The sequence below is a fragment of the Salarias fasciatus genome, chromosome 20 (assembly GCF_902148845.1).
Source record: "Salarias fasciatus chromosome 20, fSalaFa1.1, whole genome shotgun sequence".
NCBI classification, from domain to species: Eukaryota; Metazoa; Chordata; class Actinopteri; order Blenniiformes; family Blenniidae; genus Salarias; species Salarias fasciatus.
In genome coordinates this window covers 25,152,067-25,180,064 of record NC_043764.1, presented here as the reverse complement: position 1 = coordinate 25,180,064, position 27,998 = coordinate 25,152,067, and the positions used below count along the sequence as shown (strand labels likewise).

Sequence of the window (27,998 nt, the reverse complement as noted above, 5' to 3'; positions counted from 1 at the left end):
ATAAATGATACAGAAAAATAAAAATACCAGATTAGCATCCTAGATTTTTGTAGCCAATTATATTTTATATTTAACTTAAACAAAAAACACGAAAGTAAGTTAAAAAAGTAGCTAAACGTTGTCCGTACAAGAAGGATTTTATTTCATTTTTTTATTTTTGGGGGGAAGAAGACGAAGACAAAGAAGTTTTGTTTGTTTTTTCTTTTTTTTTTTCTGAGGAAGAATTGTCTTATTTATTATTTGCCAGAAGGAGGATGTTGGCCGCTGTTCCGGGACCCCCTCCTGGCTCGCGGGGTGTTCGCCCGTCCCGGACCCGCTGCCATCTGCAGATATCATATCGCCACCAGCCTCCGTTGAAACTTACTGGAAGTCACTCCTCGTGCCAAAATGACTCAACATTACTCCGCCTCCGACTGTTTTCTGTGGAACTGAAGCCAGCCCACCGTATTCGCTCACTTCTAGTTTCTGTTTGGAGTCATCGCTCCAGTGGATGGGAGGAGCGCGTGGCGTCGCGTCGCCAACGCTTGACGCGAAATTCACACAGTTTTATCTGTGAGGTTACGGCAGAACAGACGCGGCGCCTCTGGTCCCTCTCTGCCCCTCTCCCGCCCCCTTACATAGTTTTGAGTGACGTTACCGCGATCAAGTGCGGGCTTGAAAGTGAAGGCAGGAAATAAAGCGCGCGTCCTGCGCCGCGCGCAACAGGGAAGTGAGTCAGTGAAGTCAGTCTGCTCGGTGAGAGACTGTCGGTGCGCGCCCCGCTGCACCTCTCCAAGTTCACTTTCCTCGACTGTTCGGAGCTCGAGCGGCTCTCCGGGTTCTCCGTCAGCGCCGCTCCGGGTGATGGAGGCAGGGAGACCCCGGTAGGACGGTCGGACCGGCGGCTTTTAGAGGACGAGGAGGCGCGCGCAGCGCGGCGGCCCTGCATGTTTTGACGTCTGTTGTCAACGGAAAAGGTAACAGACCCGTGCTATTCCAGTTGTGTACTGTTGTGATTATAATTTTATTTGCTTGGCCTCGGGGTTGCGGTTTAACGGGGCTTCGCCAGATGTGAGGCCGTTGCGCAATGCCTGCTGTTGTTTACATGCTTCAGTGGAAGGATGTCGGCCTTCGACATGTCAGAGCAGCACTTTGCGTTAAATTGTTTCTGTTTTTTTTTCTGGTAACAAACAACTTAAGTGTTTCTCCAAACAAATGTGTAGTTTTTTTGTTTGTAGAAGCGTGTTTAGGTCTAGGTCAACTTCTCCAAACATGTATTTATTTACTTCACCCTCCTACTCAACTTCACAAACCTCATGGGATTCATCTTGGTTTGACAGCATGCCTTAAAAGTGTGTGAGTGTGTGAGCATTGCCCACATATGAACAATACTGTCATCATTCTGTCAAAAGTTTTGAGTAATAATTAGTTTTTCACTTTCACTGTCCTGCTGATATGACAATATTAACTGACATGACAACATGAACTCTGTCATGAGTATGACTCCATTAAAAACTCATCAAGCGACATGGCCAGAGTCAGTCAAGCTTGAGACGCTGCTGTTACTGGAATCCATCATTTCATCCCCCAGAGGATCACATATGTGAAGGCTGCAGAGCATCCTGAACAGGTTGACGACTGAATTTACCGAGAAAGAGCTTCATCCACTTATAACCACTTATCCTGTTCAGGGTCATGGGGTGCTGGAGCCACAAACTGAAATAGATAGATAGATGAATGAATAAATAAATAAACCATAATGTGAAATAATAATAACCTCACAATGCATGTGCTTCATTTTCCATGAATAATATGCAGTGAAAGAGCAGTTAAACAGTTTGGACCAATCACTCATTAAAAATTAAAATTAATGACATAGAATTAAAGCAGGGTGAGTTTTGTACTGCTCATCACTACCTGCTTTATAAACACACTGTAAGTTAACACTCACTATATTGGCTGGAATTGAAAAATGATGAAGCGCAGTACCGAAGAAATGTACCTCCAGGCTCCTCTGGACGTACACGCCGCCGTCCTGGACCGCATTCAAGGCACACAGGGAGAACATGCAAACTCCACTCAGATCCCAGGACCGTCTTGCTGTGAGGCAGGAGCGCTCATCACGACTTCCTGTCCTAAAAAGATCGATACTGAGTCCCAACCATGGTCCTGCATCAGGGGTGTCAAACATGAGGCCCGTGGGTCAAAACCAGCCCAAAAGAGGCTCCGATCCGGCCCAACAGGCCACCATGCAAATGGATTTCACAGAAAACAGATTTTTTTTTAAAAGACAAATTTCTTAAGAGTAGCGACACAACACGAACGTGAGCCCCGAGCCTCGCTGCTATCAAACTAGCCTCAAAGCCATGCTGTCAGGGGGTAAAAACACCCATAATGCAACAGCTGGAGGGGAACTGTCGCTGTATTTCACCCCAGAAGTTTTCAATCAAAGTGTTTTTGTGTTCAGATTGTAGTAATGTTGCATTGTAATGGTTTAGTTTTGTGAAAATACAGATGTTTTCATCACACATACTCTGTGCCACAGCAAAAAAAAGTTAAAATTTAAAGGTGATTTTGGCATTATTTTACCCACTAAAGATGAAATTGATTCCGAACCTGGGTTTCCGTTATCCGGTAATTACTGGACTTTGACCGGTAAAATCTGCCGAAGTCCGACATATTTTAACGCCACCTTTCAAAATGTCCGGTGAAAACATATTCCCTCCAAGCTCAATTTTTATTTGAATATTCCCCCCAAGCAAAATTTGAATTCAAAAAGGCAATTTCCGTGTCATTTTATTAAAAAAACAACAATAAAACCCCGAATTTTATCTTTTATTAATAAGCCTGGTTTATGTGGAAAAAAAAAAGTTGTTTTTTTTTTCAGGCAGAACTAAACTTGTAGCATGTGTTTCATTTACCCTGGCAAAGCGTGCAGTACAACAACAATACGGAGACACATGTTGAAACAGGTGAAAGCCTTTTTTACTAAACAAAATAGTTCAGAGGAGAAAGGGTTAGAGCCCGATAGAGCCCAAATGTCATAGTCGCTGTCAAGGTGCGGATCCTGACTGTCATTATTGGGGAGCTATCCGCGGGACTCCGCTGTTTCACTCCTCATTACTCATTGACGCACAGTTCAGGTTTTATAATCAGTTTTTGTAAACATTCCACTCAGGTTGTTACACAACTTTACTTTGAAGATAGAACAAATATTTCTAGGACCAAATTATTAATGTTTTTAAATCGCTTTGTCACGTAGATACGCCCCCACTTAATAACAGGAATACATTTTTTTTACAGGCTTGCTTTCCAGGTGAGTAGACTTTATATTAGTGCTGGGCAATGATTAAATTTCTTAATCGCGATTAATCTCATAATTTTTCTGCAATTAATCGCGATTAATCGCATTATGCGCAAAATTCATTAATTCATTCATTCATTCATTTTCTGCCGCTGGTCCCTTTCGGGGTCGCGGGTGGCTGGAGCCGATCCCAGCTGCTGTGGGCGAAGGCGGGGTATGCCCTGGACAGGTCGCCAGTCTGTCGCAGGGCTGACATATAGAGACAGACAACCATTCACTCACACATTCATACCTCGGGGCAATTTAGGGTGACCAATTAACCTACCATGCATGTTTTTGGACTGTGGGAGTGCATGTTTTTGGACTATGCGCAAAATACAATAATGAATTCAAAAGTACTCTGTAATGATCATCCTTCCCCTAGCTGAGGACAGGGACTTTTTTTTTTTGCAAGCATAATTTTACAATAATAATTTTACAATTCATCAAGTATGATTTATAATAACTTAAAATGCCAAGTCTTTACCAAGATTGGCACCCCTGACCCCCCCCCCCCACACACACACACACACACACACACACACACACACACACACACACACACACACACACACACATACACACACACACACCAGCAAAAGCAGAGCAGAGTACATTCAGTCACGCTGAATTGTGCTTCATTAAGCCAGATTGTGTGTTGAAGGGAAATTTACTTTATTTTGCGTATTTTCAGCGCCTGAAGACTGCCCAATGTGCCGAAACATTCTGCCGGCAAAAGACGCGATTTAAGTTTCACTTTAATTTTTGTCATATTTGCGCTCCTGATTTCCGTTTGTGTCTTATACCATCCTTTTCCTCCTGATTTTTTCTGATGATTCGGCCGAATTCATTATGGCAAATGATGAGGAATGGACCGTGTTTCACCGCAGAAAACGCTGCAGCTGTGTGTGCTTTTTTTGACGCTCAGCTGGAGCACAATGTGTGTGTGTGTGTGGGGAGGGGGGGTGTGGGGGGCGTTAACGCCTGATGAAAATATTTTAATCAGTGCGTTAACGCGTTAATAACGCGTTAATAACACGTTAATAACGCGTTAATAACGCGTTAACGTGCCCAGCCATACTTTATATATATGTCCTGATCTTTGGGCATATCTTTGAATAAATTCCCCTACCACTCTTTTGAAATTTAGTCCACTCGAAATTTGACAGGCAAGAGCGGGGCCCTTTGAAAAGTATGCCCCCCCCCCCCCCATAATATTTGACCGGGAAATCAAGCGCTTGTCCGGTAAATTGAAAACCTGCCGGTCACGTTGTCCGGTGCCATTTTTTCATAGCAGAAACCCTGTTCTGAACTAAAATGTTTTTGACACCACAAAAGGAAGCTGTTTTTCTATTTGCTGAATAAGATGTGGTTTTTTTTGGTGGCAACAGTCTAGTGTTTCCTGAAAGAAAGTGAAGCAGAAACACTCAGCAGTGCAGCAGCCAGCATCTTCACGATCCACGTTCGTTATTTGTTGAGGTGAAAAATGCTGCGTTCACGATCAGGTCTAAGTATTTCTCCCTTCTCTTTCTAATGTCAGATGATTTTCGAACAGAGCCTCTTAACTTGTGAGTGTTTTGTGGTTTGCATCTTTGTGTTCACAAATTAAAAATCAACAAGGAAATGAATTCTATTCAGTCTAAATGAATGCATCAGTACTGGTAGGACTTGAAAAGTCAGCAATACGTCCCATCAGTGAGATGCATTCGTTCATTTGAGCAGTTTCGTCATAACTTTCATCATTACAAGCATTTCTGATAGATTGGACTCATAATAAAGAATGAAATTAGAAGCCACCTCGGCGTTAATGAGAGGAAAAGAAAGCGGCTACTTTTTGTTTTTTTGTTTTTTTCCTTGAAAAACGCCTCCAAGTTGTGAAAATTGCTTGAAGTTAATCAGAGGCCTCTGGGGCCCCGTTTAAATGTGACGTTTGTTACCGTGTAAACATGAAGCTTTTCTGAAACGATGCGTTTCGACAATGTTTCTGTGTGAACGGAGCCTGAAATGTGGCGTGATGCTCAGAAGCAGGTGTGTTACAGAACAGATTTCACTCAGCCGTCGTTTGAGAAACAGCAGAAGAACAAGAAACGCATGAAAGTGACTGAAGCTGGTTGTTACTCTTGTGTCTTCGCCCTTCACACACACATTTCTGGTCTTCCTCCGCTGAAGGAGCTGGAGTCAGAGTAAACATGGTCCTCATTAAGCAGCGGTTCAGCTGGAGACTTGTTCTTGATGGATGTGGCGGCTTTGTGGCCCGATTGAACTGTTCCTCCGAAGCATTTAGGATTTAGATAAGGTTACGTTAAACACTAACATCAGCTCATTACTCACTTCAGCCACTCTGTGGTCAAACTGCCACATTTGGATCGGCATTTAAGGGCTGAAAAGAAAAAAAAAAAAAGGAATTTCTTAATGAAGTTTTCATAGCAGATACTCTGCAAGAATGAATGCGACGCTGCTGAGAACTGCAGCCTGTCGCCAGACGTTCCAATTCATCTGACCACAAATGATGACGGTGCAGTTTTCTGGACACTGCTGTGTTATTAGAAAGTCTTTAAGGACAAAATATTTAGACTTTTAAAGTTGATAAAACTCTTTCTCAAGCTGATTTTGATCGGGTCAAGACAATCTCGCTCATGTTTCAAGTGAAAACGCATCGTTGCCTTACTCGAGTTGGTGCCGCTGTTTGTATTTGTTATGAACACACACACACACACACACACACACACACACACACACACACACACATACACACCCACATGCAGAGAAGTAAATTATGCAACAAATGACTGATCACCTAGAAGTCTGAAATCTGAGCCGCAGCAGACAGAATTACTAAAATACTTCCTGATGCCTGATCTGTCATCTCCAGCCTCTTTCCTGTAATCCCAAGAGGGAACTGACAAATTTTCCTCTTAAATTTATTCGTGATGTGTTGTCATAGTTGTCCACCGTGTCAACAGTTGTTTGTTGCAACGTGAGCGGAGATTAGGCCGTCGTGAGACAGGTTAGACTCCTACCGGTGGTTGGAATTCTGCGTCACGTGGACGATTGAAATGCAGCGTCGCTGTGAAGGCTTGGCCGCCACCAGTCAGTTATCTCTGACATGCTGACGTTTCTCCCACAGAGACGGACCGGAGCACTGTAAGAAAGTTCCATCTTGGGAGAGGTTTTCAGTGGCTCTGACGACCGTTGTTGAAGGCAGATCCCTGAAATGCAGTGAAAGTTTTGCGTTTTCTCTTGAAATCGTTGCGTAAACGGGGCCGATCGAACAGTTTTGACCCTGTAACGTCCAGTCGTCCTTCGTCCTTTCTGAGTGTTTGATTCATCAAATTCACCTCTCGAAATACAAGACAAGAAAATAAAAGAGCGATTTCTTATAGCTGAATGGATTTGATCTGAATGACATTTCTGTGCTTTCTATGTCAAGAAAGCAAGAAAGCTTGTTGTAATGAAAACACTCGTTCTCCGACATCCACAGCGTTCGTGTTCATGTTCTTCCTGTGGGGTTTCCTCCAGTTTTCTTCTCACAGTCCAGAGACATGTTCAAGTGTCCCGTGATGAATTATTGTCCAGGGTGTACTCTGTCTCTGACGACAATCGGCTGGAACCGATCCATGACCCTAATGCTGGATAACATGATTGAAAAAGGATTTATTAATAGAATTCCCAGCTATCAAACACCATCCAGTTCCGTTTTCCCCTTCTGACTGCTGGGACGGCATGAGGAGTCTTCTTCTTCTGCTGTGATTATGATGATGATTGAGTTGCTTGTGTTGGAGTCTGACCTGATGTGACGTCTGGACTCCAGCTGGTAGAACGGCGTCCTGTCTCAATGCTGTCTCAATAGTCAGAAGAACCTATTAAAATCAGAAACTGGATTTATGGTTTTTCTTCACTTTTAAATCACAACATATGAGGCACCAGATTCATGTTTTATGAGAATAATGTTGAAACTTGCTGCATGTAAAGTGTCAAACTCCAGAGACGATTCGTTGTAGGTCCAACATGTTCATGACGTTATCAATCATTGTTACTGCAATCCTCTTTGTTTAGAAAACAGTGCATTCACTTTCCACTGTGTCACGTTTGGGATTACTTTACATTCTGACCTGGATCCAGACCCCACAGCCGTCCCTACTTTGTCCCCGCGTTTGATGAAGTGTCTGCTTGACTTTCAGCCTGTATTCGACTGTACAGCAGAAACGGACTGTAAACACTTTTAAACTGAACTTTCCACAGCCGAGCACGTCACAGCTATTTACTTTATGTCTGTGGAGTCAGTTTGGGAAGGCTTGTAAATCCTGAGTTATTACTGAGAGGGCCGACTTTGGCAGACTGTCTGGTTCTCCCGGAAGATAAATGAATGTCCTTGACTTTAATTTACAGCGGAGTCCAGCCGCAGAGAGACGCGATCTTGTTCTAATCTATCACTCTTTTCGTTTCAACAACAGCTACAGGCAGACGTGAGATTCATGTAGAGCCGACAAGTGTTCAGTTCTGGTCCTGAATGAGCTCCGATATTTAGAAATGTGTTTCTCTGTGTTTGGCCTCGGATGACCTGTGTTATTGTTATTGTTCATCTACATCTTTATAGCAGGGTTTCCTGGAATCAGTCTCCCAAAACACAGCAGGCGAGTTTAATGATGTGTTTTAAATGTGAGTTTGTTTTAATCCCAGATATGGAGATGCTCCCATCCATCTCTGACCTTTTCTCAGCTTTGTGTGAACCTGTGGCGGGTTTCTGTTGAAGAACACACACTCGGTTTCATTTATGCTTAAAAGTGAACGGAGAGTGGAGAAAATCGGTTTGGCTGCTACTGAAACTGCAGTGGTCGTGTCAACACTGGTTACACGACTAAAAGTGACAACATATTGAGGGACGTGGCAGTTATCTGCGGTGAAATGAGATGTTTTCTCACAGGAAACACAGTAGCGTTGTTTTACGCAGCACACACACACACACATACACACAGGCGAGTGTAATTCATGGGCGATTCATTCATAAAAGGATTACACAAGACTTTGTTCCTCCTGTTTGAGTGTCATTGCTGCTCGTTGTTGCACCGTTGTTGCAATTGAGCTGCAGGACTTTCCTGCCTTATCTCTTCTTCTGTCTTTTAATGCAAAGTGTTTAATTTGAGGAGGCCTCACAGCAGACGCATGACCTGAAATGACTGAAAGAGGAAGCTCACATAATGAGCGCCTGCACAGGCAGAGATCACATCTTTCAGAAACAATGAGAGCCAGATGGGTTATCGTTAATGTCAAGACTGTAAAACTTAGATGAGTGTTTTTTTTTTCTTGATGTGGAGGAAGGAGATAGGGCCTGCAGAATATTTATATCACAGTTACTTTGAGACCGAGGGTGTCAAGCAAATCACCGGTCGGCCAAATCCTGATGCTGCCACGAGCGGCAGCGACCTTGTTGCAGTCGAACTCGTCTGAAAAAGCCGTGCTGTCAGGGCGAGCTTCTAAAAACGCACAGAATGCAGCAGTTTTAGGAGACGTTCCAGGACATTTCACTGTATTTTGCACCAGAAGGTTTCATAGGAATTGGCTTTATGTTGAGGTTGGAATCGTATTCGGGAGCAGCTGATTGATTTTGGTAAAGTGTTGACATTTTCATCACCTATAGATACTCTACAAAGAAATACTTCAAAGTTTTAATTTCAGTTTATTGTGAAAGTATTTTCCCGGTTCGCCCCGCTCCAGATGGAACTGGGTTTTGTGTTTGGCGTCTTTCTGTGAAGTCCGGCGAGTCTGTATTTCTTCAGAAGTCTTACGTCAGATTCACATTGATCTGGATCATCAGGCGCCGGTGAAGTGATTCCTCACACCACTGTTTCCTGACAGGACATTACTGACTGGGTAAAAAATCAATATGATGGTTCCTGGATGGCACAAATGGGAAAACGGAATGAGAAGAAGAAATAATTTTCGGTTTCTTTGGAAGGGACATTTTTATTTTTTAACAGTTCAAATTGAAATCTAATTTGAATTTGTGTTTGTTTGTGCGTTTGTGTGCGTGTGTGTTTGAAGCATAGTTGTGAGTGTCCCTGCCCGACCATGGCCCAGTGGCTCCACATGACCCGGATCCTGCAGTGTCTGTCTCACGAGACAGTGAGCAGCCTCTACCATCCAAACACCTTCCCCATCGAGATGAGACATTACATCGCCGCGTGGATCGAGAACCAAAGATGGTGAGACTCAACCAGCCCCTCACGTATTCCCTCTGCCTTTGGGATGAATAGTTACATCACTTGACACTCAAGTATTTATTTGAGCAGCATTCCAGAAGCTGAGCAGTTGTTGTTTCTGTTGTCGTTTTTTTTTTTTTTTTTTTTTCCTCGGTTGTTGTGGTTTTGTGTCGCTGACTTGTTGCCCGTTGCCATGGGATGAGAAGCCAAAGTCAATAAAAACCAGAATGTGTTGTAGGGAAACATAATTCACTGCTGCTGTTCAGTCAGTCTATGATAACAACAGATGTTCAGGATACTATGTTGTGCTGTCCTACGTCATGAACATGCATCTATATATACATTTATGTGCAAGTGCATGTTTGAAATCGTGTGTGTGTTCACAGGGAGGACTTTGCAATGGAAAAGCTGGAGCAGGAGAGTCAGGCCCAGGCTCTTTTGGACCAGACCATCAGCATGCTGCAGCTGGTTGCAGAGCAGAACGACAACGTGGTGGACAAGATGAAGCTGATCCAGATCAGCAGGAACATGGTGGGCCTGAAAACCACGGCGCTCCTCTCACACACATCCAGAGGACTGTGGAACTCCCCGCATCGTGGGGGAAAACTGGGCTTTTTACTCACATTGATGTTTCTGTTTCTATTTTTCTATAAGGACAGTATCTGAAAACCTGCTTTGAGTCAGACATTACCACTTGAGCATGTTTTTCATAATTGAGCATTTAAATTTGATCAGCTCAAGGTTTTTACTGTCAAAATTTGCTTAGGCAGTAAAACAGATTTTATTTAACTCCAGATTACAGTTTTCAGCTTTCAGTGTTTAGAACTAATACAATTTTCTCAGATTATGTCGAGTAGCTCTTAATAATCAAATGTCATGTTTTTTTAATTGAAATTACACTAAAAAATACATAAATGCAGCACTTTTTAATATTTTTGTCACATTTTTCATGAGCTGAATTCAAAGATCTAAGAGTTTTTCGATATAAACAAAAAGACTATTTGACATGAAATCAGACGATGAAAACTGTGAGCAAAAAACTAAAGTGCTGTGTTTGTGGTTCTTTTGTATGGAGTGAGGATTTTTTTTTTTTTGTTAATAAAAACATAGTAAATTGTGTATATGATGAGACAGACATGATGTTTCTTTCCAGGCGATATTTCAGCAGCAGCCTCTGCAGTTTGCGGTGATGGTCCGCGATATCCTCAGGAAGGAGAGGGCTCTCATCAACGCGGTAAAACACTCATTCAGCTCCAGTTTCACTTCAGACAGCTGTGATCCTGTTAGTGGGAGGAGGAGAGTTCCTTCTGAAGCTGCACGCTTCAGTGGCACGCAGCGTTCAGCAGCTTAAAAATACATTGTTAGAAGCAACTGTAAGTAGTAATTTGCATTTCTTCGAGCTTCTTGTTGTTGGGAAACAAATGAAGAAGACAGACAATAAGCAGGCAAATGATGAATTTCAGTAGTTAATAACTGAAATTATCCAAAAAAAAGTCTGAACTGCAGCTTGATTGCAGTAATTTTAGATGATTAGTGGTGTTTTGGCTCTTCTAAAGTTTTTTTATTTTGTTTTTTTTTTACTTGTAATATTGTACAGCAGTTTTCAGAGTCATTGTCCACACCCTGTGATCTGACTCAACAGGTTTTATTTTCAATATGAGTGCACAGGGGACAAGAAATGCAGTGTAACCTGCTTCTGTCCAAATGATCTTGTGAAATTCATAGTGTATCAAAGAAGCTCCGTGCCATCGTGAACATGAGTTAACATGAATTCAGATCAAACAGTGTCAGCGTGCGTCTCTGAGTGAGATTAAAGTGATAATAATTGATTTTCTGTGTAACATCTGTTTATAATTTCCTTGGACTATTGGAAGACAATGTGCTGCTCTGTGCTGCAGCTGGTTTTGAGCGTCTGTGGTTCTGTTTGATGTGTGCAGAGCAACTCCTCCCCGTTCCCGACGGGCAGAGACACGAACACACAGGACGTGGACCACCTGGTCCTGAAGGTCCTGGAGGTCCAGAAGATCCGGAAAGAGATGCACCAGCTGCAGGAGGACCTCAACTGGGAGAAGCAGAACTATGAGAGTCTGCAAGGTGCGTTAAACAAACACCCAATGAAAACAGATTCGGCTTCAGCTATTTCCTGCTTCAAGTTCATGAACTGAGAGTGAAAACTGCAGCCTCCTTACATTGCACCAGGAACAAAGCTGTTTGAGACACTTTCTTCTTTTCTTTTTTTTTTTTTACTAGATTGTGTAACACTTTTTTCTTCTTTTTTTTTTACAAGTTTAGTTTTTTTCTGAGCGCCTTCATTTTTACTCTTTAATTGAAAATAAATGCTACAGAAGAATAATACGGTGTAATTTTTGCTAAATTTGTTTTTTTAAATAAGATTCTTATCTAACACTCGGTAAAGGTGTGTCTGGCACATGTTTCTCCGTCTGTCTCGTCTGGCACGTCGCTCTGCCGCGAGTCAGACTGAATTTACATGTTTCTCGCTCACTTTCACTTTTCAACATGCACAGTGGCTTTCGTTGTGCTGTGAAGCTGTCAGTCTGATTGTTTCTGTTGTTCTAAAAGAAAAGGGTTTCCTGTGTCGCAGTCGAGCAAGAAGAAATCCATAACAGGCGTTTGCCTTAACAGGGTCGTTCCAGCATAACGGACTGGACGCCGCCAACACCGAAATCCAGAGGCTGCAGAAGCGGATCCAGCAGTTGGAGTTTAACGTCAACACCATGTCCACGGTGAGCCTTATGTTTGACACACCTGTCAAACACGTTGTTGAATCGGGATCGGTTGACTCGTTCATCCTCAGCTGTGAATGTGGGCCCGGATCAGTCCTCGAATCAGAAGCAGGCTTATGTAAACTGAACGTTAAAGAAATCCGAGCTTCCAGCAGCGGCTCACAGTGCTAATATTTATCTACATATTTCCTCTCAAATGACTCAAACGTTTGTTACCTGCAGCACTTACTGTCAGAAACCAGCTTTGGTTTACTTTGCTAAAACAAATACTGCTTTGTAATTAGTTTATTTAATTTCAACTCCACTCGTTCCTAAACTGAAAATAGAAAAGACTACATCTGAAATAAAAAGAAAAATATCTGTTAAAAATGTGTTTGAAATTCAGAAGTGTGCTGTTATCTCACTTCAGGACGTTGAAATGGCTCTGAGAAGAGTTGTGTTGTTGTTGTTGTTGTTGAAAGTTGTGGTTACAGAAGCGGCTGGATGTGGCTGCTGAAACATTCCCACGCTTGATTCATCCTTTCCATGTCTTATGTCTTTATAAGTTTGTGCACGAGGGACTTCCCTGACTGCTCAACGGAGCATTCTTTCTTTTTGGAGTAAAAACAAACACGTCAAACTTTGGTCCACTGCTGATTTTGTTTTTGCTCATTTTTAAACATTCTGTTCTTTTTTGTAGTGTTTTTATTATGTCCAGGGGAGAGAATTATGTCCATGTTTCAGTGTGTGACACCTACTGACATGCGAGTGTGTGTGTGTTTGCGTGCTGCAGCAACGTTTCCAGCTGCTGAAGGAGTGTGTGGACTGCCTGGACCACTGTCAGACGCAGCTCATCAGCCGGCTGAAGGCCTGGAGGTTGGAGCAGCACAAGTCGGCCATCGGGCTTCCCTTCGACGAGAACCTCAACCCGCTGCAGACCTGGTGAGGCCGGCGCCACGTTCCAGCTGCTCCGCTCTTAATACACTCCACAAAAACACCAAACATGTTGCAGTGTTCATGCCTCGTCCACTGAAAGATCATACACAGTTTTTGTAACACTGAGGCTGCTGACCAACACTTAGATGTGTGTGAAATGACTCAACAATTCCATGAATGGACAGCTGATTTCCAGCAGGTAGCAGTGCGAGCCACTGCTCCACCGTGTCACCTGTTACCTATTGTGCTCACACATGCGGAAAAAATAAAAATGCAGGTGTTAGAGTAAAAGTTTTTCTGACTTCTGTTTTTTCATTGATTTTCTTTCTCAGGTGTGAGCAGCTGCTCGGCATGAATGGAAACCTGAGACAGGAGCTGATGCTGATCGGCGAGCGGATCTTGGACCTCCAGGAGCGACTGGAGCACCTCATGCAGACTCTGATAGAAAGGTAGGCAGTGCCTCAGCTCTCCGTCATGCTGACTCACTTTACCCAATCATTGATCTCTCTCGCTGGTGTGTTTCAGCGCTCTCATTGTGGACAAGCAGCCCCCTCAGGTCATCAAGACTCAGTCCAAGTTCTCCACGACGGTGCGCTACCTGCTGGGGGAGAAGGTGGCTCCGGGGAAGCCTGTGGTGCTGAAGGCGCAGATCGTCAACGAGCTGCAGGCGAGGAACCTGGCCAACGTGACAGGGTGAGTCCTGTTTACGCCCACCTGTCAGGAAAATGCTACCGCTGCACCTTCATTCACAAGACTTATTATTTGAAAGAAAAGAGAAAATCATGAAAAGAAATTTTTACTTTGCTCCTTTAAGTATTTATTTTTTCTGTGAAAACAGAGAAAAAAAGACCACAGACCTCTTTATGCTGATTTGAATTTACCTATGCAGGTATATTAACCTGTTTCCATGCATGCATGCACAGAAATGCACATATATAAATATATAGAAATTATATATTTTTTAAATTTTAGTGCGTTTACATACAGTTTGCACAAAATAGATCATCTGTGTCCAAGTATACACACACCCATCTAGAAATACATACTGATAAACACACACGTAATACATATATCTAATTCATCATGTGAACAAGGGTAGGAGGAAGAATTTAATCCTCGCCCTTCACCAATATTCGGTAAACAAATTTCAAAATTATCCACACATACTTACATTTTGAAGCACAAGTACTTATCATTTGTTGTGGAATAATTTATGGTGAATCTTTGTCGCCAGCAGGGAAAGTGTTGCAGAGCTGATTAATAATTCAGCGATCCTGGAGCACAATGCAGCCAGTAAGAGCACATGTGCCACCTTCAGAAACATGGTGCGTACCGCCCTCCCTCCACTACCTCCAGGCCCGCCCGGGTTCCACCCGATTCACGGATTCCTCTTTCATCCTTCAGTCCATCAAGAAGATAAGGCGAGCGGACAGGAAGGGGACGGAGTCTGTGACGGAGGAGAAGTTTGCTCTGCTATTCTCGGCTGAGATCACCATCACGGGCTGCGACACCCCGTACAAGATTCAGGTCCGACCCTTTTTGTTCTGTCAGATCCTTATCTGTGGTTCCCATCCTGTTGCACCATCATTCTCTCACACCCTGTTTTCTGAAGGTCGGGAAATTGCAGAAAGCAATTTATAGTGTAAAACTGTCTTCTGATGGAGCAGTTTTCCTGTGAAAAGTTCATATGATTTCTAAACACGCATTACAAAACTAAGTACCAGTATCTCATAATAAAATCGCATCACTTTGACATGTTTACAGCAGCTTCACGTTGTTCTCTCCGAGTTGAAAACAAAGTTGTAAAACCGATGTGATTGTTTGCAGATGATCTCTCAGCCGCTGGTCGTCATCGTTCACGGCTGTCAGGACAATAACGCCCTGGCCACCATCATCTGGGACTCTGCTTTTTCTGAGCCGGTCAGTGTTTCCCTTTCCCGGCCGCTATGTATTTTGTACTTCCTGCTGTTTGTGTTTAGGTGAGTGTTGGTGCACTAAACATGGGCGTTATCCACTGAAGGAAATAGCAAAATAGTGTTTCAGTTCACTTTAGCAGTGACTTACAGTTCTGCTACTGGTTGTGGGTGTGCGCCAAGTGGAAGTTCTGCAGTAAGTTTCCTCAGCATCACGTGTGGTGAAGGTAGAAATAACAGATCACAAATCTCAATTCAACTTTAGTCGTAAAGTACTTTAAAAGCAACCACTGCTGCGACAAAGTGCTGCCCGTAAATAGGCATAAAAACACAAAAGCATAAGGCACGAGCAATAAAAGAATAAAAATACAATAAAAACAATAAAATGTAGACACTAAAAACAGTAGCAGAGTCTCAAGCTGCGTTAAAACCCAAGTAGTGAAAATGGGTCTTCAGATTAGTTTTAGAACTAGCCGGTGAAGGAACTTGTCCTTGATGCACTGTGGAAGCTCATTCCACAACTAACGGGTAAAGACAGAAAAGCTCTGTCCCCTCTGAGCTACTGTCTGGACCTCGGTACCTCCAGGAGCCTCTGATCAGCAGGAGCGTAGTGGTGACGCATCTCAGAGAGGTGAGGCAGGACGGGGCCATTCAAAGATTTAAAACAAATAAAAGAATCATAAAATGTGAAGATAAGCCAGAATGGGGGTTATGTGTTCCTTCTTATCTACTGTACTGTACATACTGGCTGGCCGAAACGTAAAGTAAATTGCTGCAATCCAGCCAGGACGTCATAAAAGCATGAGTCACTGTCTCAAAGTGTCGATGTGCAAAAATGGGCTTCATCTTTAGGAACTTTCTAAGATGGAAGAAGCTGGAATTAACCACTATGCTGATCTGTGAGTCTAATTTAGTGTCACTGTCCATTTTAAAACCCAAATAAGCTCTTTGCTTCACATATTGTTATCGAGGCATATGAACAGAGGTGTCAGAGGGAAGATCTCTTCCTCCTTTAACGGGACATTTATCAGGATATCGTCTGCATAACAGTGAAAGGAGACGCAGTACCTTCAAAGGATGGACCCCAGGGTCAGTGAAGAGAAACACGCAGTCGCTCTAAAATTGAGCCCTGTGGGATCCCGTATGAAAGAGGAGCCGAGGATGATTCTGAACCAGCAAAGCTAACACACATGGTTCTGTCTGCCAGGTAGGACCTTAAGGAGGATGGCTGATACCCACCAGGGATACCAGACTGTCAGGATCCATTGTGTTGAATACAGCTGTTAGGTCCAGCAGAACTAGAACCATGTAGTCACTCGAGCCATTGGCTAGAAAGATGTCCTTAAAAAACCTGAGCAATGCTGACTTGGTGCTGAGAATGATTGTAATTATTTGTATAGTAAATTTCCCACTTATTGCAACTTTAAAGTCCCCAACAATAAGGACTTGACTGTTTCTGGGCATGATCTCAACCAGAAAGTCAGAATTCGTTCAATAAACCCTTGTTGTATTTGGGTCGTTGGTAGATCACAACACTTGTTCAAAACTGGGGATGTAGGATGATAGAGCGCACCGTTTACATTTGAAGTATTTTATGTAAACAGTCGCTGTTCCTCCGCCATGGCCTGATGTCTGCTGGGAGTTGAGGAATGAGCAGCAGGCTGGTACAAGTTTGTTAAAAGCGCTGCACTCAGTGGCACCGGTACAAGTCTACATCAAGCAGAGGAAATCCAGAGCATGGGAGCTGAAAAGTCCCTCAGGATAAAAGTTGTGTTTGCCAGAGATGTAGCGGGCAGTGGTGCCTGCAGTTTGACGGATCGGGGAGTCCGATGCAGCATCCTCAGGTGACCGAGATTCACCCCACGCTGGCAGAGCCGGGGTTCCGTACACCGGTACTGTAGGAGCCATGAAAGATGTATTTCACTGCAATATTACAGGAAGGGTTTATTGTTTATATTTTTGCATTTGTTGTTATTGTTGATGTTATGGTTCGTTGTGTATCATTATGGCTTTTTTGTTTTTGTTAATAAAAAATCAAATGTATCCGCTGGATAGAAGTGGATTATTCAAAGCGGGTCAGACAAAGCGTCAGGCCCACTGTCGGCCCTTCAGCGACTCATTGCTCTTTTTGTATTCTCTTGAGGAGAATACAATACCAAGCATCGGAGATGAAGGCACGGCGGTAGGAATAAAATTAAAGAGCTCATCGCAGAAATGAAAGCACTTATGAGCAAAAAGGAAAATGCTTCACGAGTTTCACTTCATTTGGAGAAACTGATTCAACTCTGTGAAAACGCCACCAATGTGCTGATGTCTTTAATCCCAGAGCAACAAAATAAACAAACTGAATGGTTTACCAGCACCATGAAATACAGCAACGCTTTTAAAAAAATGCAAGAAGCAATAGGTCTGGAGATCTGCTGCTTCTGCTGCTTCTACTGCACGTCTTAAAGCAGAGGCTGACTTGGCAGCATTGACGGCCAGACAGAAACTGCTTAAGGACAAACATGAACTGGAACAACAGGAGGAAAACTTGAGAAGAAAGAAGGACCAACTTCAGTTGGATCGTTGCAGCACATATGGTTGAATTAGGTGTGTTAAGATCTCAGAGCATTCTCAGTGGGAGACATTTTTCTGCAATACAGTCAGATGAAATGAACTTCGGAAAGGGAAAATCCAAATCCAAACCAAATGCAACTGCAGAATCATTCCCCCCACAAATGTCAATCAAACAAAGGGAAAATAAGTATGACTGTGTGGATACAGGAACCAAGCCCAAGGTGAAAACTCCACTGTTCGTTCATTCTGACCCTGTGTCACCTGATGAGCTCAGACAACATCCTGAGAAAAGCAGTGCTGATGACAACATGCCAACTCACACAGAATGTGGATCAAAACAAAATTCTTGGCATTATGAGAAAGCAAAATGAATTAACTACTCTTTGATGTAACAGCAGAATAGTGTAGAAAAAAATACTGAGAACCACAATCGCAGGATATTTTTGGGAGCGGTGCAATCAGGGCCTTCCTCGAAAACTGGTGGGACGCCACCTCAACCCAGAAAGGGGTTATGTCAAGGCCAAAGCTTTAGTACGTGAGCATTTTGGAAATGAACAGAAAATAGCCTTTGCATATATGGAAAAAGCTCTTTCAAGGCCTTCTGTCAAGACTGAAAAAGCTCTTCAAGATTATAGCCTATTCCTCAGAGGCTGTTCTAATGCCATGGAATGGGTGGAATATCTGCATGAGCTAGAGCTGCCAACCAAAATGCTCACCATTATAAGGAAGTTGCCTTATAAATATCCGGACAAATGGAGAACTGTAGTTTGTGAGCTGCATGAGAGGCACAACCAGAGAGTTACATTACTGGACATCACAAGTTTCATTTAGAGACAAGTGAAACTATTGACAGACCCAGTGTTTGGAAATATACAGGATGTTTCCCTAGTGACAATACATGAAGGGGCAAAACCACAACTTCTTCCTGGAATGAAAGGAACAAGCTTTGCCACCACTATTGCTCATGTGGAGAACAAAACTCGGAACTCAACAAAAGGAACAAAGTCAAACCACAGGAAGGATGTGTCTGTACTATGGAGGAGGACATATTGGTTGCTTGTACCCACTTGGAGAAAAGATGTTACAAAGAGGAGATAGGTTTGTTCATGGAAAAAGGTGTCTGTTTTGGCTGCTTGTGTTTTGGAGCTATCAGTACAGTTTGCAGAAAACAGATCTCCTGTACAAAATGCTGTCTCCAGCATCCATGTGTGCTCCACATTCCTCCAAAGCAAAAGAACTCTGATCAATCACAAACAGACTCAGAGGTGGCAGTGAACGGCAACCTGGTGTCAAGTGGTCTCACCGGGGTTGGTGATTACAAACTTCCCATAGTTCTGTTTGAGTTAAGTCCAAGAAGGGCAGTAAAATCATTACCACCTGTGCTTTCTTGGACCAGGGAAGTACAGCAGTGTTTTCACAGAGGTTTTGATGTATAACCTTGTTGGCACAGGAAAGAAAGCATATCTCGGAACCCTTGGAAGTCATTCACAGCATACAATAAGATACAATAAATGGTGGACCGATGATCTTTGGCAGCAACAGTTCAAGATGGATTTCTCCAAATGCAGTATGGGTGAGCAAACAGGATGGTCAAGAAAATATCAAAGGTTAATGGAACTAGTCACAAACTCAGCAAAGCAAGTGAGTGAGAGTTACCATATCAACTCACCAATGAGGAAGAAAGAGCTCAACATGCCAAATAACAGAAAAGTGATTGAGCAACATGCTCTGCACCTGAAGAAGCGGCTGCAGGAGGTCTTGTCTTTTCTTTCCATGTGTACCACACTGCCTTTGTAAAGGATCTGGTTGTCAAAGGACATACTTAGAGGGTGCCTTAAAAGGAGGAAGATGTCAGAATGATCTTCCATAAGAAGCCTTGAAAAGCAGCACTGGGAAGAATCTAAGTTGTACGGTTGCTTTGTGAAGTCGGCTACGCTGCTGTCAGGTCGGGAGAAGCTGTAGCAGGAGGAGCCAGCTCGCCTGGAGCAGCAGAACTTCATGGCCAGGTGTGGCAGTAAAGGCCAATCTCAGAGCTGCCGTGGCTCTCAGGATGAGAAACCACCACGGAGGGAGACGAATATGAAAGAAGATTTACACATCAGGTGTGAATTACAACCGAGAGCAGCTGCCTGGATCGTCTAATAATAAAGACCTGCCATACAGGAAGTGGAAGCTGGATGAGGAGCGCTTGTTGCATATTGTGACGCTTTGACCTCCGACTTGACTTGGAATTTGACTGACAGACTTGATGTCCCGATTGCAGGTCCTGGTGGGCATCAGTGGTCGTTTGCTTGAGTGGTTTAGGTCCTGTCTGGCAGACAGAACACTGTATCAGCCTTGTCAACTCTGAATCCTCCTCCACTTCTCTGTCATGTGGAGTTCCACAGGGCTCAACCTTAGGGCCATTGCTTTTTTTTTTTTTTTTTCCACTTTACTTCTGCCACTTAGTTCCATTCTGAGAAGGTACTGCAACTCCATTCACTGGTATGTGGAGGACAGCCAGATATATGAAGAAAGAAAGACGTCTTCTCACTGACACTGCAGTTGCAATGTCTCGATGCCTTAAACAGCCCCTCCCCTGACTTGGGCCCTTTGGCTCCATATGTGAAACCAACAGTTTTGAGTCTGGGTTTTAAAATGGACAGTTATTTTAAGTTTGATAAAAACAGTGTTTAGTCCAGGTTCTTTCCCCAGTCCAGCAGCTACAGGGCACAGCATGGGCAGGGCCTCTCGAACTCTTCGCCCTTCCAAAAATGCCAGCGTACGCAATTCTTAAAGAAATAAAAGGGCAGTTTGTTTCTTCAGGATGTGAGCGGAGTCAAAAACTCAAAAACAAAAATAGACTGTCAGTTTGCTTACCCACAAAAGAAAAAGGAGCAAAAAGACTATTTGTCAACCTAACTTTCTAGAAGAAAAACTAGGCGAAAATGTGGCAATGCCGAATAAAAACACTCACTTTCACTCCAACTAAACTGCTTCCAGTGTTTATATATAGTGCTGCACAAGCACTATAATACTCGTCAATACTCATCTCTCATTAACACTGGTCTCACAAAAGAAGATCTCCACCCTAGATACGAGCAGTTGCCCATGCAGTGCACACACACACGTGTGCGTGCACACACACATAAACTGTATCTGCTGGCATTATTGGAGGTAGAAAGGTGAAGTGAGCCCCCTTTTCTTGGCAGCAGGCAGCCTAAAAATTCCTCCGTCTTCCACCGGCCAACTCACACTACACGCATGTACATCTGCTGAATCACCTTCACTTTGCTTTGTGGTAATTATAGATAATAGTAGATATAAATACTGCTCTGAAGTCATAAATTGCAGGTCTGTCTCATTGCTTGTTGGAAACTTACCTGGATTTTCCACTTCAGTTTCACACACACACACTTGGAGGAAGCAGGAGAAACAAACGAGAGGTGATTACTTAATGTTGTAGAGTTCAGTGTGATGTCCTGTGTGTGTCAGACAGGTGATTCAGCTCCAGGTTGTTCTGTCTTCGCGCCTCGATGAGCAGTGATGAGCTCCAGCCTGTCGAGAGTTACTGAGATAAATTGCGTTTGTAATTCTGAGGAGAGTTTAAACGGAAGTGCAAGTAAAAAAAAAGAAGATGATTGTGTTTGGGGTAAACGGACTCGATAGATGCTTAATGGCTTTTAACCAATTTACTAAGTGGTCATTAGTAATGTGCTCATTAGCTCTGTGGTTTGGGATGAGTTTCCTGTTTGTTGGACTTTTAGAGTACTGAATGGTGTAATGTGGTTTGTATTAAGGTTTTTTCCGACCAAAAAACGCCCAGAGTTACATCTTTAATCGACATAAGTGATCTTAATAATGCATTAGTGCTCTCTGATCGCCTATCTAAATCATCAAATTATCAGCGAGTCAATACCTGCATCCAGTGTTAAGCAGGATGTTTCTGTTTAAAGTTTTTATGTGTGTGTGGGCGTGGGCGTGGGTGTGTGTGTGGGCTTTATCCTCCCACAGAGTGAGGGTAATCAGTTACCTTAAATGTCCTTTCAGTGTGAACGTGTGTTTCGTCATCCGTCACTCTGTGTGTGAGTTGGACAGTGTGTCATGGAAGAGGCATTTACTGCATTCCTCTAGGTGTCAGTCTTTGTAACTAACATGATGAAACCTTCACTGTGTTGCTTCATAACCTGAAAGACACACCTCCGCCCACCAACATCGCAATGTCGTCAGCTACAGGAATTACTTCCAAAGAATCACAGGACAGCAATCGTGAGAAACGTCTGAGAGAGGCATAGTGCCTGAGGACAGTGATGGTGTACGCGTTGAGAAATCAGAAAAAGGGTTAATGTCATATAGAAACTTACTTTTTCCTTCTTTTTCTCATTTTAATCAACAGTGCAGCGTTCTGCATTCTCAGTAAATCACATGCACACAGTTTGTGTGGGTTTTTCAGTTCATACAGATGCTATCGGTGATGATCTTTGATTCCAGTTACATTTCATGTGTCTAGAAAGTCTCCTGTCATTAAAACTGGTTGACTCCTCTCCCATCAGGACCGAGTGCCCTTCGTGGTGCCCGAGCGCGTGCCTTGGAGGATGATGTACAACACTCTGAACTGTAAGTTCATCTCGGAGGTGCAGACGCAACACAACCTGGATCAGTTCAACCAGCACTTCTTGGCCCAGAAGATATTTAACAAGCCAGACTTCGCTGATGATTTCAGCAACATGATGGTTTCCTGGAGTCAGTTTAATAAGGTATATATGAGTGTGTGTGTTTGTATGTGTGTGTGTGTGTGTGTGTGTGTGTGTGTGTGTGTGTGTGTGTGTGTCGACCTGCACACATGGATATGAAGCCTCACAGAGTTGTGGGCCATCACAGGAGGTCCTCCCAGGTCGGACGTTCACCTTCTGGCAGTGGTTTGAAGGCGTGATGGAGCTGACCAAGAAGCACCTGAGGACCTACTGGAGCGAAGGGTGAGCCGCCGCTCCGCCGTTTCTCCTGCACGCTGCAACGTTTGAACAGTGCTCTGTGAATGTGACGCCTGCTGTCAATGCTCCGCCGGGCCAGGCTGATATTTGGCTTCATTGGAAAGCAGCATCTCCACCTCATCCTCAAAGATCGACCCAACGGGACCTTCATGCTCCGCTTCAGTGACTCAGAGATCGGAGGCATCACTATTGCTTATGTCTCCGCCACAGAAAGTAAGCGCTGCTGTAGATCTTCTGTCTTTTATTGTTTTTCTCAAACTTTTCAACTGAATACATATATGTAGACATATTTTCTCATATATGACATGATCGTCCTCATCGTGGGACACTGATGCGTCTCTCACTTAGACGGGGGACAGAAAATTCAAAACATCCAGCCGTTCACCAAGAGGGACCTCGACATCCGTAGCCTCGGCGATCGCATCCGTGACATCAACGAAATCACCTACCTGTATCCCGACTTGCCCAAACATGATGTGTTCAAGAAGTTCTACTCGGGTGAGAGTCTGTATGCAGGCAGCAGGTCGCCTGTCCGCGCGCTGAAGTGAAGACTGAGTGGTTTGTGTTCTCGTGCTTGTTGCTGCAGAGCCTCCAGCTCCCTCTGGTGGAGGCTACATCCCCGTGTCTCTCCAGACCAAAGTTGGCATGTGAGGACAAATCCCACACTTTGTATTTTCTGTGGTTACAGTGACGTATCAGAAGCAGTTTGTGATCAGCGTGCTCGTCTATATTTTTGCATTTTGCAGGGATGCGGCGCCTCCGGCTCTCTGTTTGACTCCTTTGGCTGAAAACTCTCTTGGTGGCTTCCCGATGTGAGCAGTACCTTTAATTCTCTCCTCCTCTTTGTTTTCTCTACTCTCATTCCAAATTCCCAGTCATCCCAACAAGTTTGCATAGAAAGATAGTTTTCTTTTTATGTCTGACACTCTGTAAAGGTTTGCTCGTCGTAGTTTTTCCAGTTTCTCCTCACTGCCGTAGACTTGATGGTTGCTTCACATACTGTCTGTTTACAGGGACGCCTCGCAGAATTCAAATATGACGCCGCTCCCCGGGAGTCCTCACAGTAGCTTCATTGTGTGAGTGTCTTTTCTGCTTCCTGCTGCTGTTTGACACAAGCTGACATTTGATTGCCATGTTCTGCATCCCACAAGAATGTAAGTAAAGGATAAGAATAACAGCAATGAAAAACTGCACGTTACATTAAAACAGGCTCGATGGTGAAGAAATTACTCTTTCACTCACTGTTGGGATGGTTTTATGGAGTTTGTTGCTGTTTTGAAAGCCTTAAAACTGGGTGAAATGGTCTGCGCTGATTCTTTGTCTTGCTCTAATCCTGGGAGGACACGTCTCTTTCCGTTTCTCCCACCAACAGTTTAGCAAATGTCGGTGTTTTAATTTCCAGAAATTCAAACTACACAATGTAGAAAAAAGTGTCAGAAGTCACTGTTCAGCTTCTGAATATGGGAAGAAAAAAAACAGGTGTAAACAATAAATGTCTCCAAAGTCATAACTGACTCTACTATTTTTCCAGTCATGTTGGCTGAGACTTCTTTAGAAATATGAACATAAATATAAAACATTTTAAACTGAATTCCAGGGGCAAAGTAGCTAAAAAGAATAAGAACACGCTGTGTTTTATTTCAAAATCCCTGGTTTTCACTAAAAAGATTCACCAGGATTAAGAAAGATGTAGATGTAAAGTTTACTGTATGCGTTCAGATTTCTTTTCTCTTAATGTTCATGAATGTTTGGAGATAAAACATTTTAGACTAAAGCCACCATTCAGAAACCTAATAGTCTTTTTTCATTGTGCTGTTAACCCTGTGCAGGGACTCCACCCACTCTCCCGTCGCCGCCTCCACCATGACGTCTCTCGACAGCGCTCACGCTGGCTTCCCTGGGTACGTTTTACCGCCTTCTGTTTTCAGAGCCCCCACTCAGGGCCGTTAAACGGGTGAGTTCTTTCAGCCATAGACATGGATGATAATCACTGATGTACAAATCAAGCTACGTCATTGAATTTTACTAGTTTTCACTCTGATTTCACCCCCCCTGGTGGAGGGGAACGTATTTAATCGTCGTCGGGAGCAGGGTCGGCGCCTCCTACGCCTCCCAAAGTTGGCAGTCAGCCAGACTCATCAGGAGGGTCGACTTGAGCTTCCAGGGATCCTGACGTGACCTCTGTGTTTCATTATTCACCTCCTGTGCCCCTTTCAGCTCTCCGTTCCAGCAGCAGTTCAACACACAACACATTACTGAAGAGATCCTGAAGAATACGAGTCCCACTCTGGACTTCAATGAAGACATGTAGGTTTACTTTGCATTTTAAATTATATTTTCATTGTCGTCGTTTGACAAGTCTTCAATTTTTATGGCGCTAACAAGTCGTCCTTTGTGTTTGTGTTGTCTAGTTCTGCAGGTGAAATGGAAATAGTTATTGGCTCCATTCTGGAGAATCTGAAACCGTAGAAAGACTTCCTGAAACCGGCTTGTGGAGCAGGAAGGGAGATCTAAGAGACTGGAGGAGCTGAACTCATCCATCTTACTTTCATGTGAACCAACAAGGTGTTTTTAGTGCTGAATTCCTTCCTGTTTTCAACATCTGTGCGAATGAGAACCTGCTGGAGGCTGATGGATTTCTGTTTGACTCGACACGTTGAGCTGGAGATCAACAAGGACTGAAAGGACAAAAGAAGCCGCCTCCTGCGCCTCGTCGCCACAGCTTTTTCAAAAAGTCTTACCTGTGCTTGTTGTGTATATTTGCTGGCGCAACTTTTCCAGGATGTTTCTCGATTCATTACAGAAAACACAACACAGTGCCCAACAGGACAACTGCATCGCTTGCTGCATAAACGGGCATCCTTTTCAGTGCAAACGTGAACAAAAATGAAGCGTTTTCACTTGAAACGTCGTGTGAACTGAGCCTCAGCGTCAGGAAATGACACACTAACAGAAACATAACTATGCAGATCAGAGGAACATCATTATGTATGCATGCTTTCATGTCTGTGAACACAGAAAACAGGCAGGTACCAGCTGGTTTGTGGCAGAAAACAAGATGTTCTTCTACTTTGTGAAGCAGTGTGGCTTAATTTTTGGAAACCCAGACTGTGTAACGCCTGCGTCGGTCCATGGCACGCAAACGCAGTCATTTCACAAAAACACTTCGGAAATGGTGACGTGACTTCGTTTCACCAGCTGCCCGGTCTTTTCGGCCTGCCGACTTTCTTCCAGCTTGAAGGAGAAACATGGACATCCTTTGTATTTTTGGTGGAAATTGCCATATTTTAAGATAGTTTGTGGCTTTAGCTTCGTTTTGATAACAACTGTCCACTTCATCTTCATTGTATCCTCAGTTTATGTATGCGATCCATAGTTTATTCATTTTGACATTCTTTCATCTTTATCAACAAAACTAGCAATGCTACGATTGACTCGTTGCTGTGGGGCTTGCTGCGGACGCTACGAAGGAAGGTGATTTCACGTCACAAGCTGATTGAGGTTTTTTTTTTTTTTTTTTTTTACCGACCGAGTTGTTGCTCTTAAACTAATTACATTTGCTCACGAATACACCTCTCTGCATTAAATAACAGCTTCTGTTTGACTTTCATAAACATTACTAAAGCTTTTCCAAATAAATGAGAATGATCAAAGCGTTTTAGCCTCAATATAAACTGTAACGATCATAATTTAACTCAAAAAATTAATACCATCTTTTAAAGGAGGCAAACTCCCATATGACACATTCATTTCTGATTATTTTGTCGTTTTCGATTATACTGATAGTTTTTTGGTATGTCTTTGTCTTTAATTTTATACATTTTTTTCCATCTTATTCAGATGTGTATATTCATACTTTTTACTATTAAATTCTTCTGGGATAAATCAATCAATAAATCAGTCTGTCTCTACGTATGTATGTATTGTATTACATTGAGATCATACCTTTTTAAATGTTTTTATTGTCTTTTTTTAAGATTATGAAGTATTGACATAACAGCAACAACAAAAATGGGTGGTAAACCAACAAAATATTAAAAAACAAAAAAGGAAAAGGACAGCAGGCCTTACAATTATGTTAAGAGTTTATACCATTTGGGTTGAATAATTTGCGTGTGTTTGTTTAAGATTAGTGTCAGTCACTCCTTTAAAGGAGCTCCAAAAATTCACTGAACCATTTGAGGCCTCGCTGAGACGTGAAGCCTGCTGTGACCTTTGGCCTCAGTTGTTCTTTTGCTCTCATTTGGCCTCTACAGTACAAACAGACCTGAAACTTGAACTGTGAGGCCTCTGGAAATTATAAAATCAGAATCTTTTCACAAACCCCTCCAAACAGGAAGTAGCCATGTCAGTGCTTCACAGGTATTTTGGTGAAATGACTACATTTGTGTGCCGTGGACTGGCAGAGGACTTTCACAGATTGGAGTGTGACGATGTGTTGGTTTGAGACTCTGGAATACAAATCTGGCTTCAAGTTAAATTAAAAAATATACACAGTAAGGGGTTATTAAACGTAATTCTAAGTTTAAACGTTTAAAGGAGCAGGATAAAAATGGCGTCTCATCAGACTGAGGAGAGAGGTAACTTGGCCAAAACAGAAATTACATCAAATATGGCTTCACAGAAGCAAAGGACGAAGTCAGAGCTGATGAAAACTAAAGAAAACAACATTTAAATCTATCCAAGCTGAAGCGACTCCAGTCCACCAAACACCCCGAGACGGAGTGTGAACTTCCAAGAGTTGATCCTCAGAGAAGAGAAACTGAATTCCACTTGTATTGTTTGTTTTTAATGGTACAGGGTGTGGTGGGGGGTGAAGGCACCGATGGGAAATATTTGGAAAAAGGTTGGGATCTACTGCTGGGAAGAATATTATTCTTCTGAAGCGCCAAATCTTTCAACCTATTTTTTTTGTTTTTTGTTTTGAGGATTGCTTTAAGGTATTTGTTTGTCAGGATTGATGATGTTAAGTATATGAAGCTTTCCGAAAAGCCTCCACATCTGTCACCTGTCCACAAGCCCTGCATGTTTGCATGGCTCATCTTCTCCAACTCTCGTGCCTGTATGTATTTTTAATATTCAATCATTTATTGTTTTTTTTTTTGTTTTTTTATCTTGACATATGTGTAAAACTGCTTGCAGAGTATTTTTTTTTTTACTTTAAGTGAGCTAAATTCCCATGTAATTTGTGAAAATGAATTTGATGTGAGAAATGTTGCAGATATTGTAAGATTTGCTGCTTGTGCACATACATGCCTTTGTCGTCCTGCGTGGGACGCCTTAATTAATCTTATCGAAAAGAAAGGACCAAAAAAAAAGAAATTGGAAAGATTTTTCTATTTTTTTTTTTCACATATAAAAATAATAAATCGGCA

General features: G+C 42.9%; 1 protein-coding gene across 3 annotated transcripts; it reads left to right on the top strand.

The window, feature by feature from the left end:
* Positions 1-499: 499 nt before the first annotated feature.
* On the top strand, positions 500-27,949 carry stat6 (signal transducer and activator of transcription 6, interleukin-4 induced). 3 transcript variants are annotated; one of them, XM_030119187.1, is made up of 22 exons: positions 500-956; positions 9,370-9,525; positions 9,909-10,053; positions 10,676-10,756; positions 11,460-11,616; positions 12,166-12,266; positions 13,039-13,187; positions 13,514-13,630; positions 13,707-13,874; positions 14,416-14,506; positions 14,586-14,708; positions 15,009-15,101; positions 22,186-22,389; positions 22,514-22,608; positions 22,703-22,836; positions 22,972-23,121; positions 23,210-23,270; positions 23,370-23,435; positions 23,637-23,699; positions 24,453-24,524; positions 24,841-24,930; positions 25,035-27,949. In XM_030119187.1, the coding sequence occupies exons 2-22, from the start codon at positions 9,392-9,394 to the stop codon at positions 25,090-25,092; spliced, it is 2,352 nt and encodes a 783-aa protein (XP_029975047.1). In that variant the 5' UTR covers positions 500-956; positions 9,370-9,391; the 3' UTR covers positions 25,093-27,949. The 3 variants fall into 3 exon arrangements, with proteins under 3 accessions (XP_029975047.1, XP_029975048.1, XP_029975046.1); XM_030119188.1 differs by having other exon boundaries at positions 9,365-9,525; positions 14,419-14,506; XM_030119186.1 differs by having other exon boundaries at positions 9,365-9,525.
* The last annotated feature ends 49 nt before the right edge of the window (positions 27,950-27,998 follow it).

Excerpts from the sequence above, each read along its gene's own strand:
- stat6 (XM_030119187.1), top strand. The coding sequence starts at position 9,392 with ATGGCCCAGTGGCTCCACATGACCCGGATCCTGCAGTGTCTGTCTCAC. Across the intron at positions 13,875-14,415 it reads AACCTGGCCAACGTGACAGG|CAGGGAAAGTGTTGCAGAGC; the intron begins GTGAGTCCTGTT and ends CTTTGTCGCCAG. Across the intron at positions 24,525-24,840 it reads GCTCACGCTGGCTTCCCTGG|CTCTCCGTTCCAGCAGCAGT; the intron begins GTACGTTTTACC and ends TGCCCCTTTCAG.